The sequence below is a fragment of the Danaus plexippus genome, chromosome 19 (genome assembly GCF_018135715.1).
Source record: "Danaus plexippus chromosome 19, MEX_DaPlex, whole genome shotgun sequence".
Classification (NCBI taxonomy): Eukaryota; Metazoa; Arthropoda; class Insecta; order Lepidoptera; family Nymphalidae; genus Danaus; species Danaus plexippus.
Genome location: NC_083549.1, coordinates 2,566,090 through 2,581,915, shown reverse-complemented (window position 1 = coordinate 2,581,915; position 15,826 = coordinate 2,566,090). Strand labels below are relative to the sequence as shown.

General features: G+C 30.6%; 2 protein-coding genes across 2 annotated transcripts; one reads left to right on the top strand and one right to left on the bottom strand.

Annotated features, from left to right (window-relative positions):
* Window positions 1-3,724: 3,724 nt before the first annotated feature.
* On the bottom strand, window positions 3,725-11,178 carry LOC116768084 (geranylgeranyl transferase type-1 subunit beta). Its single transcript, XM_032658716.2, has 5 exons — window positions 10,802-11,178; window positions 10,308-10,435; window positions 6,656-6,829; window positions 5,740-5,903; window positions 3,725-5,346 (listed from the first exon to the last, which is right to left on the bottom strand). Exons 1-5 carry the CDS (start codon window positions 10,906-10,908, stop codon window positions 4,864-4,866), a joined length of 1,056 nt encoding a protein of 351 aa, XP_032514607.2. The 5' UTR covers window positions 10,909-11,178; the 3' UTR covers window positions 3,725-4,863.
* An 828-nt stretch (window positions 11,179-12,006) lies between these two features.
* LOC116768069 (small ribosomal subunit protein eS6) lies at window positions 12,007-15,415 on the top strand. Its single transcript, XM_032658692.2, has 6 exons — window positions 12,007-12,125; window positions 12,446-12,650; window positions 12,791-12,936; window positions 14,030-14,200; window positions 14,869-15,015; window positions 15,296-15,415. The coding sequence occupies exons 1-6, from the start codon at window positions 12,120-12,122 to the stop codon at window positions 15,380-15,382; spliced, it is 762 nt and encodes a 253-aa protein (XP_032514583.1). The 5' UTR covers window positions 12,007-12,119; the 3' UTR covers window positions 15,383-15,415.
* The last annotated feature ends 411 nt before the right edge of the window (window positions 15,416-15,826 follow it).

Genomic DNA, 15,826 nt, shown 5'->3' with positions numbered 1-15,826 from the left:
AGCAAATATATTGATATAAAAAGGATAAGGATTTTCATAGAAGTTTACATTATCCCCAAATCTTCGAAGTAAAGGGTGAAAATACGTGCACATTTACATTATAAAAACAATATAAGGAGCGAATGAATGCATAGAGATCAATTACTCTTTAAATTTTAAATAAATTCTTGTGATGTGATTCTTATAAAACTCGTAATAATGTAGCTAGCATAATAAATACATGTATCAATTATTTCGAAGTTGTATGTTGTTTCCATCTGAACAAACCACACAATAACAGTATACACACTACAACTATTTTAATACTATTTGCATTCATCTTCCTAAATTAATGCCATCACGTGCGAATATTTATGAAGGACAAATAGAAAATTTTCTGTTTAGTTTAACGATATGAGCTCGTGCTAGGCAGTGGTGTGCACACCATAGATGCAAATAAGCACTGCCTACCCTACCTATACAACAAGTAAACCTACATTGTTTAATTCTTACTTAGATATTTTTAATAATACATTACGAAATACGAATGTTTACAGACATTTGATATGTCATTTGATTCAGGATTTGGTAAAATTGTTAAAAGTGCCATCTATCAAAGTAAAAAGTAACATTTTCGATGGGCCGCTGTTAGCTGCTAGCGCCGTGTCTCATCCAAAGCAGCTGCAAGCACAACTACTCGGTGCATATATTCCGTACAAATAATCTCAAGGACAAAAACTAGGACAAGAAAGGTGTGTGCAAAGACTACGCATGTGTCAGAGTTTTTGAACTCTGCTTCCTTAACCCTACTCGTTTAAAACGTCATAGCATTGAGTTGATTGTCAAATGAAATTTTATAAGGGACTACTTAATTTATTAGTATACCGGATTTACTACGCGGATTTTATTATTTAAAAACTACATAATCCCGACGTTTCGGTTACTTTGCAGCAGCCGTGATCACGGGCACGGGCACCTCGTCTGCCCGTGATCACGGTTGCTGCAAAGTAACCGAAACGTCGGGATTATGTAGTTTTTAAATAATAAAATCCGCGTAGTAAATCCGAATAACACTAGTTTCATTTAAATGAATACTCGCGAAAATCATAGATCTCATTATTAGTATACCGTTCAAATATCTTTTTCACTATTTTATTATTATTGTCTTTCTAAGCGCAAGTGATTAAGTATTAATTAGCGAATTAGGGAATTTATTAACAATTTATGGAAAATTATAGCTGTGAGCTCTGTACAGATGATGTGTGTTTAATGAAATTAATTACGAGTACATTTACGATGGTGTCGTTTGATAATAAAATTGAAATAATTACAAAGGGAAGATATGTGACTAGTTCAGCTTTAACTAAAAAAAAGGTATGTTACTCGTTTTAATAAAAAGTATTATGATAGTTATAATCAGATAGCAGGTTGTGTACACGCAAATAAGTTGTTCTGTTTTCCTTGATTGTTGTTTTCAATTAATGATTATAATAAGAATGTTTCGTTCTCCACTGGATATTCCCAATTAAATAACTTCCATAAAGCGGTGATGAATGTATCGTAATCGTTTTAAGGTCCTTCTTTGCCTTAGAGGTAGATGATAGATTTATAAAATATATAGATGTTAGTTCTGATCGGACTGCTGTAAATTTATGCGCGAATATTATCAATGTTTAAGAGGAGGAGATTATGATGAAAAAATGTAATTTTTTTTTAAGCATGTTCTACTTACCCTACCCGAAATATCTGTGCACTCCCCTGGTGGTAGGCAAAACTTTGCCTGTAACTGCATTTTGTGTCGAGTGACGTGACACTGACCGTAGATGGCGTTACCGGTACATAAAATATAAGAATATATAGAAAAATAATCTACGATCTCCCTTTTGCCTTCCAGTTTAATAGTTGTTTTGAGTTGATCATTCAACATATTTTTAAACGAAACTTCTTATACGACTTCCAACAAGTTTGCGTTAAACTTCTAACGCTCCTTAAAGACACAGAGGTAGCACGCGGCGCTCGAACTCATGCCAGCAATCAGTTGTGACTTGTAAGTAATGTTAATAAAGTTTGTCTAAAGGAACATAAAAGAATTTCCTTAAAAATCAATTTCTAGCTCTTCCTGTTTTGATTCCAACATTATAAACTTTCACGTGCGCTGAGAGACTCCCTGCACAATTAATTTTGTTTTAATTTTCAGTTAATAAATGTCTAATGGGTCTTTATTGACTGAAGTCCTAAGTCATCTTTTAAAATAGGCAAAATGGTTCTACATGAAACCGGGGTGTATGCCCACAAAATTTCAATGTCAACCAGATAGAAGAAAACGAACATCAGATGCTACAGAAAGATAATATTTTGTCATAAAACAAAGAAAGACATTGTTAGAAGAATGTCAGAAAGATTTAGAAGACATAAGCACAAAACAGGTGGAACTAAAAGAGATGTCATGTGGAAGTTCAGGTAGGTACCATTTCAGATACTTGTTTCTAATACAAATTTATTTAATTCACTAGGAAATCTGCTTATCTAACAATTATAAGATAAATAATACTAATAATTTCTCCTTAAGTTTCCTAATAATTGCTCCTCAACCACTAGTGTGTTGGTCTAGACTAGTGGTTTAAGTATCGGGCCGTGACCTCGGGGTCCCAGGTTCGATTTCCGAGCAAGCAAAAGTATGCTTCAGATTTTACGAAGTTAGCTCGGGTTTGTGATCACCAAGCCGTATTGGGTAATGGAGGGGGATTAAGCCTAATCCCATTATAGTAGGAATAATTTGATTTCTATGACGGAGGCAGCCCTACCTGTGACGCTATCAAACCCTTTAGGGCTACCAGCTACAGTCAAGTGGAAACAAAAAAAATATGACCGAGGCCTTTGCTCTCCAGTGGGACAGTATATAGGCTGACTATACTTTTTTTTAGACCTCTACTGTTACATCAACAAGTTTTTGTTGGTGATTATGAATACTAATAATATAACAAAACTATATGTTTTAAACAATATTTTATAATAGTTTTTTAAACATTTTGCCTTTTTGAAGTTTCATATATTGATGTAAAATTAATTTATAATATTTGTTTGAGTAGTCAAGGTTTTTTCTTTTAAAATATACCTACATGGACACTGTATATAGACCTCTGTATACCTACTTATCCTGAAATCTTATTTTATTTTTCTTTATTAATCATTATTATATAAATATATTTTTAAACTTTTTCAGCTTTAAATACATCCATAGTTATTGCCTATTCACAAGAAAATACACTTAAGACAGTAGATAAATCGATTCAAATACACATGACATATAAGTTTAGAAGTATAGCCATCCAAACAAGCCTTATTTAGTTAACCAAATGACATCGCCTGTGAAACCTTCTGGACAGCCTGTTTTTATATCAACATATAAAATTAAAAGTAACATTAAGGCTAAACCATCAACGTTTAACATACAAAAAGATTCATTAACATCAACAAGATCTCTCACTAATGAAATCTCGTCTGCCCGTGACCACGGTTGCTGCAAATAACCGAAACGGCTCGAGTATGTAGTTGTTTAAAAATAATAAAATACCCGTAGTAATCCTAAAAATATTAGTTTAATATAAAATGATATTTTGTTTATTTCTAATTGTGACTGTATTTATGGTTAGTCTAAATTAATATAACAATATATTTAAGCACAGAATATTTGTACTACGGAGGCCATGCACGCGAAGGTCATATATATAATAACAGTCCACAATCATGCTTTAACATTTTATTTGTCTGTTGATATATTTACAAAAACATTAGGAACCTAAAGGTTGTGACAATACATTCCCTGTCTGAGGTATAATCATGTAAACAATGGCTTCACAAATGTAAAAGTTATTTCATAACATAAATTATAATAAAAAAATAAATAAAAATTCAAACATCGGTGTTCTGTTCCATGTTTAAAATATACGTATTTAATTTTTTTTTTTTTTCTAAATCATCATGAAGTCTGGTCCTTTCATGTAATACAAAACTCTATCAAGAATAATTGCGCGTTGTCATAAGGATATGGTCGTATTCCAACAATCCACGTACAGAAGCGGAACACATTGATTAATTTAATAAAAATTTCCATATAATTACCATCTTAAGTACTTCAACTGATTTTTTAACGACCCATAATATTATAAAACGAATCTTTATTGCTTCTATATTTGTTTTTTTTTTTTCTTTTTTTTAAACGTAATCGTCTCTCGGTGCGCTGTATTTTAAGCCACATAAAATATATCAACATTGTGACTAAATATTTGTGCAATTTCAACTCCTAACTAGTAGAGTCCACATCTATATTTAACATGGCACCGAACATACAATTGTACTATCAGCTGATCGTTGAATTTGATAACGTTAGCACCGGTTAGTTATAAAAAATAACACTCCTATATAACTAGATCTCATATAAATATATATATCTATATATTTATGCCTCTTATATATTTTAGTTATGATATCTTGTTTTATTATTATTTTTTTGTTTACAATTCCGCTGGAAAAAATAAATTAAAATCGAAAGATTGGTAACTGACATAAACACAGAAAATATAATTAGATATTATTTCATGATCCTCTTAGGTAAATTTCGTTTATTTGATGATCAATATAATTTAAAATAAATTTCATTAGGAGATAACACTAATTAGGATTTTTTTATGCTGGCAATATTTACACAAATACGTAATCATTACTAATACATTGCAATCCTTCATGCTATTGTATACCAATATACTTCCTCTTCACTTAATTAAATTATAACCGTGGTCAATGAACTTATAAATTGCCAGGAATATAGGAGTGTTACATACAATAAATAACAGAACAAGCATTTATATCAATGGCAACACTAAGCTATGATTCGGTCTCCCATATTCGGTGTAAATATTTCATATGGTCGTGGGCCTTCTTCGTTATATTTAAAGTTGGTATAATTTCAAGGAGCCCGCTCTCACCTATCAGACTAAGTCCGGCCAAACCGAGATATGTATGCATCGGATCCGTGCATGTATCCGGCCATTTTGAGAATCCACCGACAACGCAATCCTGAGTCTCATACACGTAACTCTTGTTGCTCTCAAAGTTAGATAGATGTAACGCATCCAAGATCTTTAATGAAGCGCCTACCCAAAAACTATAGCAAGTATCGACGGGTTTGTTGGGGCGACCTTGAAAACCGTCTATCTGTCTAAACAGTAACCACCGCTTCAAGCCCTCTATTTGTTCTATAGTCAATTTATCCAATTGGTTCGTCAAACTGAGTGTTGCCAGAGCGCAGAATGTGGTCCCGCCATGGGATTCGAGCTCTGGACACTGAGCGATACCGTAGTCGTAACCCTGAAAAATAAGTATAATAATCTTATTAGAACTAATAAAATTTCTGTGACAGCAATATTTGTCTTAAGCATTTTATAAAAATCACCAAAAAACCCATAATAATTCTGAGTGTATTTCAGACATGAGTGATCAGTGTGAAATATTTGCATACCCTCATATTTTTACTTCAACTTATTTATTTAATCATTAAAACTATACACAATAGAGTCATATATCTCAATCAGTCTGATATTCTTTATAAGACTTAAACTACTTTAATCAGCTTAATATTAGTATAAATAATTCCCAGTAACATAATCTCCAACTACCCACATAAAAATTTTTCATAAGCGAATCTCAGAGCTCAAAATCAAAGATGCATATATTATATATAATATTATTCGGTACACTCACTATGGAATCTATTATGTAGTCAGTGGCACGTTTAACGTCAAAACCTGACCAATCGTTCAGAATGTAACTGATGCAGGCGGCGCAATACACGAACCTCATATCTGACTCACAGCCAGATAGCGTCGCTGAAAAATTACCTTCCTCGCGCTGTAAAGCTTTCACGCCTGGAATTAATAAATATTATGTCGATTATAAAACTAATAACTACCTTCGAAAAAATCGTTAGTTTTAGTAGCTGTTACTTAGGAATCTTTGTTATAAATGTGTCGTTTTTTATTTTTTATTATTTATTATGAGTACTGGTATGATTTGATTTTTTTTTAAGTTGGTTTTCTATAGCTATTTTATGCAATAAATATATATGCCTACTATTATTATAAATGCCAAAATAACTCAATGTGTCTAAACCACTGAACCCATTTTGATGAATTTTTGTATAGGGATAGATGAAACCCTTAAGTTGGACATAGGCTATGTTTTATTCCGAACTCCAATCCCAAAACTACACGGGTGTAACCATGAAGTGCAGTTCAGACTCAGTGGTCGTATTGGCAGAGAACAACTCTGATGTTCACACGGTCGGAGTCGGGGGCAAAAGCTAATATACATATGTGTGTGGACAGGGATTCATCGAGTACATATATAGGGGACATGTAAAAAATATATATTAAATAACTTATCTCTTTAAGAGATAACAATTTCAATTGAAAGAAGGTAAACAATAAAAGTTATATTTTCTTGTAATTGAATTTATATATAAATATATGACAGAAATTTCTAAGAAAGATATAGATACATTTACCATAGATATTATTCAAATTCAATTGACATCTGTCTCACGGTTTTTTCTAAAGAAACAGGCAAAGCTCTGAACCTATAAAGCCATTTTAAATATGATAAGCCTTCTTTCACCTACCTTCAACCAAGGCTCTCCTGTTCACTCTAGACAGGTCGTCACCTAAAGTCAACAACACACAGAGGCCGGTGTACGTCATAGCCAGATGACCGCATCTGTATTGACTCTTTTCCGAGTCGAAGGGCATGTTAATTGTCGAAGAACCTTGAAAACCACAAGCTGTCATATCTCCCGCTGCAAGAAATTTACCAATAAATAAACGTAATGAGATCTCAGACTTTCGCGAGTATTCATTTAAATGAAACTAATATTTTCGGATCACTGCCCGTTATATTGCTGAAAGAAATGTACCAATAAATAAAAAAAAATGAGATCTAAGACTTTCGCGAGTATTCAATTAAGTACGCGTTATTTTAATATTTTCAAAACAACATACTCCCGACGTTTCAGCTACTTTGCAGCAACCGCGATCACGGGCAGACGAGATGAGAATTTAATTGAATAAATAGTTCAATGACATTTTCTCTCTCGTTCAGGATCAAAATTTTTTCACGTTCCCAATAAAAAAAAATTGAAACTAGCTGTACCCTTCATGTTTTTAATATTTAAAAAAAAAACGAAAAAAAATTATGCCGAGTTAATTCTTGCACCATTAGCTAATTGCCACGAAAAGTCAGCCTAAATCTGCCCAGCTGGTTCAGAGATTATCAGACAGACGTGCATACGCACCCGAACAGTACATGAAGAGCGACTATTTTAGTATAAGAAACAGACACTCCAATATAATTTGTTTGTAAAGAATTGATATATAAATAAATATATTGAATTTCTTTGATTTTTTTGTAATTCAAAGCAAAAAATGTCATTATAAGCAAAAAATTATAGACGTTGCATTCCTTTGAAATTCAAAACGTCCAAAATAGCTTAATAATTAAAAAAAAAAAAGTATAAATCATGTACGTGCCATGGTGTTTTATTTTTTGCGGACGCACCGTTTAAATCACAATAACAAAAATAACAAATGACTGTCATCACTAAGACCTTAAAAAACTTTAACTAATTAAAGACCGGGTAAAAAATCAGTTAATTTTTAAAATATTATATTCATGGATGTTTCTTTGAAAAATCAAAGCAAAGTTTAATCAGCTGTACAAAACATCAAAGGAGCTATATTTAGAGAATATGTGTTTAATCGCAGAGTGCTAAATAATCACGATATTTTAGTTATATTATCGAACATACCCTCACACATCGTTCAGGAATTTTTGTTAGGCAAATAGGCGAGATATTAATTTCTAACTTTTTTTCGGTACAGCCAGCACTTGATGTTTTGAATTTAACACTGTAAATAATATTTAAACGAGAAATTTTTAAATAAAAATAATACTTTCATCTGAAAATTTTAACTACATACTGGACCGCGATCACGGTGGATGCAGAGTAACCGAAACGTAGTTAATTTGATTAAAAACGCGTAGTAGATCCGATAATATTCATTTTATTTCAATGAATACTCGTGGGTCTTAGTCATATATATAAGAAATTGTAATTTTTTTTGCTAACACTTCGCGTCAGAACATTTACCACCCGGCGGTACGAGTGGTTTCAGTAACAACTGACTACAATGACATTTCATATTTTTTTATTATTGAAAATTAAAAATGCCTATTCGAATTATGATAATATTTTGATTATTTTGTTTTTTATTTAATAAAACTTTTCTATAAGCCAGTGATGTACACATCATTGGCTGGCATCACTGGCAAAAGTAAAGGCTTATACACAGAGCATATGAATTTTATACTACGTATGTATGTATATATTGTATACGTAAAATTTCTTATAAATTGTTACCGAAATTTTAATCTTTAATCAATCATGTGTGTTGAACATCAGTGTACGTAAAATGTACATCAATGTATCTATTTTGATTAATTTGAGTCTATGGATTCTATTTTAAAATACATAAAAAAAAATCGATTAAATAAATGCCGCGAAAAATTAACCTAGGATTCACAAATCTTATTTTAAACAGTTTATGATATGGTGGTTTTTTTTTTTCAATCTTAATTCATCGCAATTTTAATATTATCAATTAAAAATTAAAAACGTTTAAAAAAGTCGGTATCCTTAGTCCCAGTTTGCATCACAATACACTAAGCGTTGTTCGTTTCTCATTCAATCATTCAATAACCTACGTTAATACTATAATGTGCAAATATTCACAAATGAAAAGCTGTAACATAGTAGTGTAAAGCGAATTTCGACCAAGCATACCGATTAAAAAGTGCTCCGTTATGTGATCAAATATATAACATATATATACATATGCTAAAAATATGTTATAAATAATGACGTTTCTGATGTAAATATTTAGTCACGTAGAATTTAACTTACACATACACCCACTATAATCACGTTAGTATGTGTTTACCCTGAGATAAGGAATTGTTACTTTTTATCCTTACATTTCAAGCTATTTAATATTATAATGATGGTGATTTACATAAAATTCGTCTCAAGGACATTAAATGCAATAAAATTATAGATTTAAATATTAAACAACAATAAAACTTCTGTTTGTTATCTGTGTGTGCTTAATGAGGTTGTTTATTTGAAGCAAATAATGATTCAGGATCGTAACAAAAGACTTGTATAATATAAAAAAATTTCAGACTGAACACAAAAGCTGTTTGATACAAATGAGAATTCATTTTTTTTTTTTATAAAAATATTGTAATACTAAGTAAGTTTCATAAATAAATGTCTATAAATCATAAGTTTCTAAAACAAGAAATGTCTCAGGGCACATTTTAAATATGTAAGACAAATATAATTATGACAATGTCAAAACTTGAATTTAGAATTTCTGTTATTATCACCAATTTTTTTTTTTGATAAAATCTGGTTCAAGGATTTTGAAATCCATCCTCGTTTTACAAAATTGAAGTAGGATAGAAATATATTATCCATCTAATTTATGAATGTGGTTGTATCAAATAATGTATTCTTCAGCTGTATTATAATATAATGTAATACTCTGAGTAATTCTTTCAAAAAACATTTGAAATTTATATTGGCATCACATTTGATTAAGTGATGTTGTATTAAAAAAAAAATCATCAAAAAAAAAACAATAAAGAAAAATTTTCTGAAAAATACTACAATTAGTTATCTCTTATATATGAAATATACTACATACTTTACCAATATTCAACTCATAGGTTGTGATTTACATTTTATAGCGGTTCTTCAAATGGAATAAAAAACCTCAAATTACAGAATAATCTACTATAAAAATTTTATGATATAAAAATTATTAAACTAACAGACATTAACATTTTTAATATATATTACATATTGATGTGATGTCGATAAAAAGATACTAACTTTTATAACAATTTTAAAATATAACCAAGCTTTTGTTTTGGATAAGACAAAGTTATAACATATACCTCTATGAAATAAGAATGAAAATTATATGGAGATAAAATTTTAACATAACAATAAGATCTAGGACTCACAATTTTTTCAAATTTTTCAGATTTACTATGTGTTTCTAATTATTTTTAACTCATACTCCCGATGTTTCGGTTACTTTGCAGCAACCGTGGTCACAGCCGGACAATATGATAATGTCAGACATCAATCAATCAATCATTGTCATGTTTTCTGAAACTTTTTCTTTTAACATAATATATAAAATGCTTACTTTCTTTATTTGGTTCAACTTGTAGCCTGTATATCCATTCTATTATCCTCAACTGCATATCTATTGTCATTGATGTTATAGAACCTAATACATCTAGACCGGCCACTGAAAAATATGCTATGGTTACCCTGAAATACAAGAATGTTTATATATATCATAATATTCAAATATATATTTTTAAATAAAAAATATGCAGTGTCAGTTTATATTATAACTGCTTTATAAAACCAGCTTCCCAGAATATTTAATGAGAATTTTCAAGCTCATTAAAAGTTATATTATAAGATGTAAATTTATTTGCATAATTATTTTTTTACATCTATACACATATTGGGTTGAGTGGATATACACTTGTACCTTGGTATTTTAAAAAGTACTTCAAAACTATGAATAAAAGCTATGTACCATCACTATTCTTTAATTTAAAAAAGAAGTACATTCTTTTCATATCGTTTAGTTTAGACGGATCGTAAAAAAAATACGAAATACTGCACCTGGTCGTGTCGTGAGATGATAGAGAAGCTGGTAGAACATTGAGAAACCTCATAAAATATTTAACGTGCTGTCTGTGAGCCAAACAGTTATTTTCCTCGTTATTCATGTTAACAAAAAATATTTACGCTAGTTTACAAAATTAAACGAAAATAATATGGTAAAAAATATGTTTATCTGTAACCGTAATTATTTATGCGAAAGTTTACCAAATTTAGACAACAGTAAGTTAGTTACTATCTCATGAGAAACGTAATGTTTGATGAATACACTGTGAATGTGATTATAGCAGACGGTTTTAATTTATATTAAGAAAATACTGACTGATTATGATAAGGACATCGTGATAACGTCACGTTTGTGACTTTGAATTTGAAAGATTGTTGATTCATGATCGGATGTGACAACTGACAGTCTGACAAACATTAACTACAGAGAAAAATTATTCAAGTGATTGCTAAAATATTATGGCGCTTCATAAGCACATAGTATTGGAGATTACAATTGAAATATATCCTTAAATGTTATCGATTTAATAAATAAGTATTAAATCACTCTGATAATGACATGTCTAAGTATGATAAATTTTTGATATATTTTAAAAGGCAAAGTAAAGATTTCCTCAGTACAGAATAATTTCATAAAATAAACATCGTTAACATAATGTACAATAAACTACATATTAACTTTATTATGCTTAAAATTGAGCTATGATTCGTTACTTTTTATTCAATATCTGTAATTAAAACTTTCTTAAAATTAAAGGATGTTCCGAGTGATTTCACATTTTGTCTAAACCGATATATAAATATTAATTTATCCATATCCACATCCATATCCGAAATTTAGCTTTTATTCACTTAAAAAAGTGATAGAATATATGAAATTTAAATACACATTTCAAATTATATTTATAGGCATTTATTTATTCAAAATAACAAACATGGTTTATTAAAAGATAAGTTAATAAATTTGAAAAATTTCTATTAAATCATAAAAATTCATACCTTAACGAATTGAACCAATACTTCTTTACAATTTTCATATGGTGAAACAAAATCACAGTTTAGAATATATGAGAAGATGTCACTTTATATACTATAATATAAGACCAATATTACAACATATATTTTCTTTATTTCTATTCAAAAATATAAAAAAAAATTATAAATAAATATATTAATTTTAAGAGTATTTAATTTCAAACAGATTATATTAGATAATTGTAATTTTTATCTGTATTTTGTACCCGTCTAAATGTTTTCTCTATGATCTTTGGTTCTTTTTCATGGCTGACGTTCTGAGCAGCTAACTGCAGTCATGAAGGTGCTTAAAAAGTGTTTATTATTAAGTCTAAATAATCATTTATTCTTTAAATACGGTGATTTTTAACTTCTCTGTGTTACATATTGTATACTGCCTATAAGGTTCCATTCATTCCTGTTGTGATTATCTTGTAAAATATCGATATATTCTGCAATGTTGCTGATAGTGGAACTCATGCCCTATAAACACAGGTTTTTTAAAGTCTAAAATGACACGTGAATGTTTTAAAAACAGTTGCTATGGCTCAACATAGTAAATTTGTGTTGTGGCGGTAAATTGTGATGAATGTGAGTTATTATAACCTAGCTTTGTTGTTTTAGTTGAACGTCTCCTACCCGGCAACGGGATGTCAGAAGTTGTTCGAAGTTGTAGATGAGCATAAGCTCCGCATCTTCTATGAGAAGCGCATGGGCGCGGAGGTGGAGGCCGACCAGCTAGGAGATGAATGGAAAGGCTACATCCTCCGCATTGCCGGTGGTAACGACAAACAAGGGTTCCCCATGAAACAGGGTGTCCTTACCAACAGTACGTTAATTTACCTCTATCATTTTATTTATATAACTTCAATATTGTCTATATTGAGGTATACAAGTAAGTTTGTAAATTTTTACGAACTTAACCTCACCGTGTCGCTTTCTTAATTGTATAATAATTAATTATATCAGGTCGTGTACGTTTGCTGATGTCAAAGGGTCACTCTTGCTACAGACCCCGTCGTGACGGTGAGAGAAAACGCAAGTCGGTTCGTGGATGTATCGTGGACGCCAATCTCTCCGTTTTAGCACTTGTCATTGTTCGTAAAGGAGAACAGGTAATTACGACCATACCATTAATAGTTTATAAATGTATATTATCATTACTTAGGATTCAATATTGTTATTTACTAATTAATTATAACAGTTAACTCAAGTTTTTCGTGGGTATTTAATTGAGTAAATGAAACTAAGCTTTTTGGACACTATGAGTTTTTTATTATTTTGTAACTAAAAAAATGCCCACCCCGTCTGTCTAATCATAGTTGCTATAAAGGAACCAAAGAATCGGGATTATGTAGTTTTAAAATATTAAGAGAATGCATAGTATCCAAAAAGCTTAGCTTAATTTTACATAGTAAATATTAAAAAAAAAAACTCTTAGTAATGTGATATTTAAGTAAGATAAGATATTCATTTATATGACTACAATTTAAGTTAACTAATGAGAATGAACAACTTTGATACATTAAATTGGTAAAGCCACAGATATGCTATATTCCAATGATTCCATGTTCAAATTCCATACTGCATATGCTAATTTTATTTCAAATAAAACTCGACAATGCATTAACATTAAAAATAATTATATCATTATAAAGTGTCCCTGTTCTTACTGTTTCCCAGATCATCAAATCTGTGTAATTATATGCGGCAGGGTATATTGATCTGGTCTATAGATGTGATACCTTGTATATTGAGGTTGATATTATCTAACTGGACCGAACATTACTATAAAAAAATACTAGGATTTATTGATTGAAATATATGTACAACCTAGGTCGTTATCAGATTTAAAATCTAAATGATTCACATTCAAAACTATTTCTACATAAAAAGAAAAAATTAAGTAAGATTTTCAACAAGAAAATTTTATGTTGCTTTTAAAATCTTCTCCATTTAATGTTTTATAATAAAATGTATTGCTATATGCCCTCAGCATATATTGCAGAATAGCTCCAAAACTAACTTAAAAACTGGTACATAATAGTATGTTTTAGGTAAAATATTATAACTAGGTAAACAAACAAATTGTTTATTATACATACCAACACCAATTTTTTATATATTAATTTTGGACCTACAATGTGCATCAATATAAATAAAGATTAAATATGAAATGAGATTACTAACTATAAAATATTTACAAAGGAAATCCCTGGACTCACCGATGGCAATGTCCCCCGTCGTCTCGGACCCAAACGTGCTTCCAAGATCAGGAAGCTCTTCAACCTGACCAAGCAGGATGATGTGCGACGATATGTTGTCAAGCGTCTCCTACCAGCCAAGGAGGGCAAAGAAAACGCTAAACCCAGATATAAGGTGATTGTTACTACAATAATTGTTTATAAATATCTCCACCAACCTTACAAGTGACGACTGCTATATCCTGACTATTTTAATCTTTAATCTTGTTTTTAAAAATATGTATTTTTATTACCTCTAAAATTTCACTTCAATACTATAAGAACATAGATTTGTTAGAAAATGTATAGTTTTCCCTGATTTTCTTTTCATTTTCTAGTTTTTTTTGCTAGAAATACCTCAAATTCAGGGTATATCAAATTAGCTCCGAGCAGAAGACTCAGACCTTTGTCTGTTTGCTTTTACAGTGAGCGAAACAAATATTAAATCATGCAGAGCTAATATCAATTAATATGCTATAACAGATAATTCAGTAAAAAAAAACCTGCAACACTTAGAAAAAAGGTTATTTTAGTTTAATATATACATTAATTTCAACTTGGTCTTTTCAAATTAGGGGTTCCCAAACTTATTTCGTCTACTTGGAGAATTAATTATGTTTAGCATCCCCATTTTTTCATCTACTGAAAAACCACTATAACTTCAAATTTATTTTATGGGTTTCTTGCTACCTCCCCGTTAGGCGATAAGCGCCCACCAGAGGGCGTTTCCCACTTTGGGAAAGGCCGACATAGATTATGTTTAAGTTCTTTAATAATAATAATAAAATGTTCCTCAATTTCCAGGCCCCTAAAATCCAAAGGTTAGTAACTCCAGTGGTATTGCAACGCAGACGTCACCGATTGGCTCTTAAGAAGAAGCGTCTCGCTAAACGCAAGGCCTCCGAGGCAGAGTATGCTAAACTGCTCGCACAGAGAAAGAAGGAGTCCAAGGTACATATATACAGTTACAGGCTTAAGAACAATCTCTCAACAGCTGGTATGTTGGATCTATATTAATATATAGTGTTCATACATAGCTGTAAGATTAAAGCCGCTGTGTCTTACCCCTTAGCTTTTTTATATATAAGTTAAGGTATTAAATCAGCAACAAAATAATTACATCTGTGTTAACACAAAAGAAACTTTAAGAACATATTAAGTAGGAACATTTTTATTTGAGCGTACACTCGAATATGTTGAGAACATTAATTGATTATAATATTGTCTGCAGGTGCGTCGCCAAGAGGAAATCAAACGCAGGCGCTCAGCCTCGATCCGCGACTCGAAGAGTTCCAGCACGAGCGCCCCACAAAAGTGAAATACTTTTAACAATAAAAATATATAAAACCTATATTTTTTATTATTGCATTTAAATAGTACTTAGTTTTTAACGACACGTTTGAAGTACCTCTTTTTGTGTTATTTTTTTAACTTGTTTTTTTTTAATATTTACATACACAAGAACCAAACGAAATGAACATCATTAACATTTATTTTAAAATATTTATTCCATGGGTTAATTTTGGTATTTAAAAATATAATATTATAACTAGGATCCCATAAAGTATAAGGCATGTCGAGCAAATTCCTTACCATAGTATATAAATATATATATGTATATAATCTAAGAAATCTGGGAACTTCTAAGTTTAAAAGTGTAGCTCTGCCATTACGATACGCATCACTTCATTACTTTGTTATTGTACTGTTATTTCCCTTGTATCTTGGATTCCCCGAAAGTATTTTGAACAGTAAAGGGTAC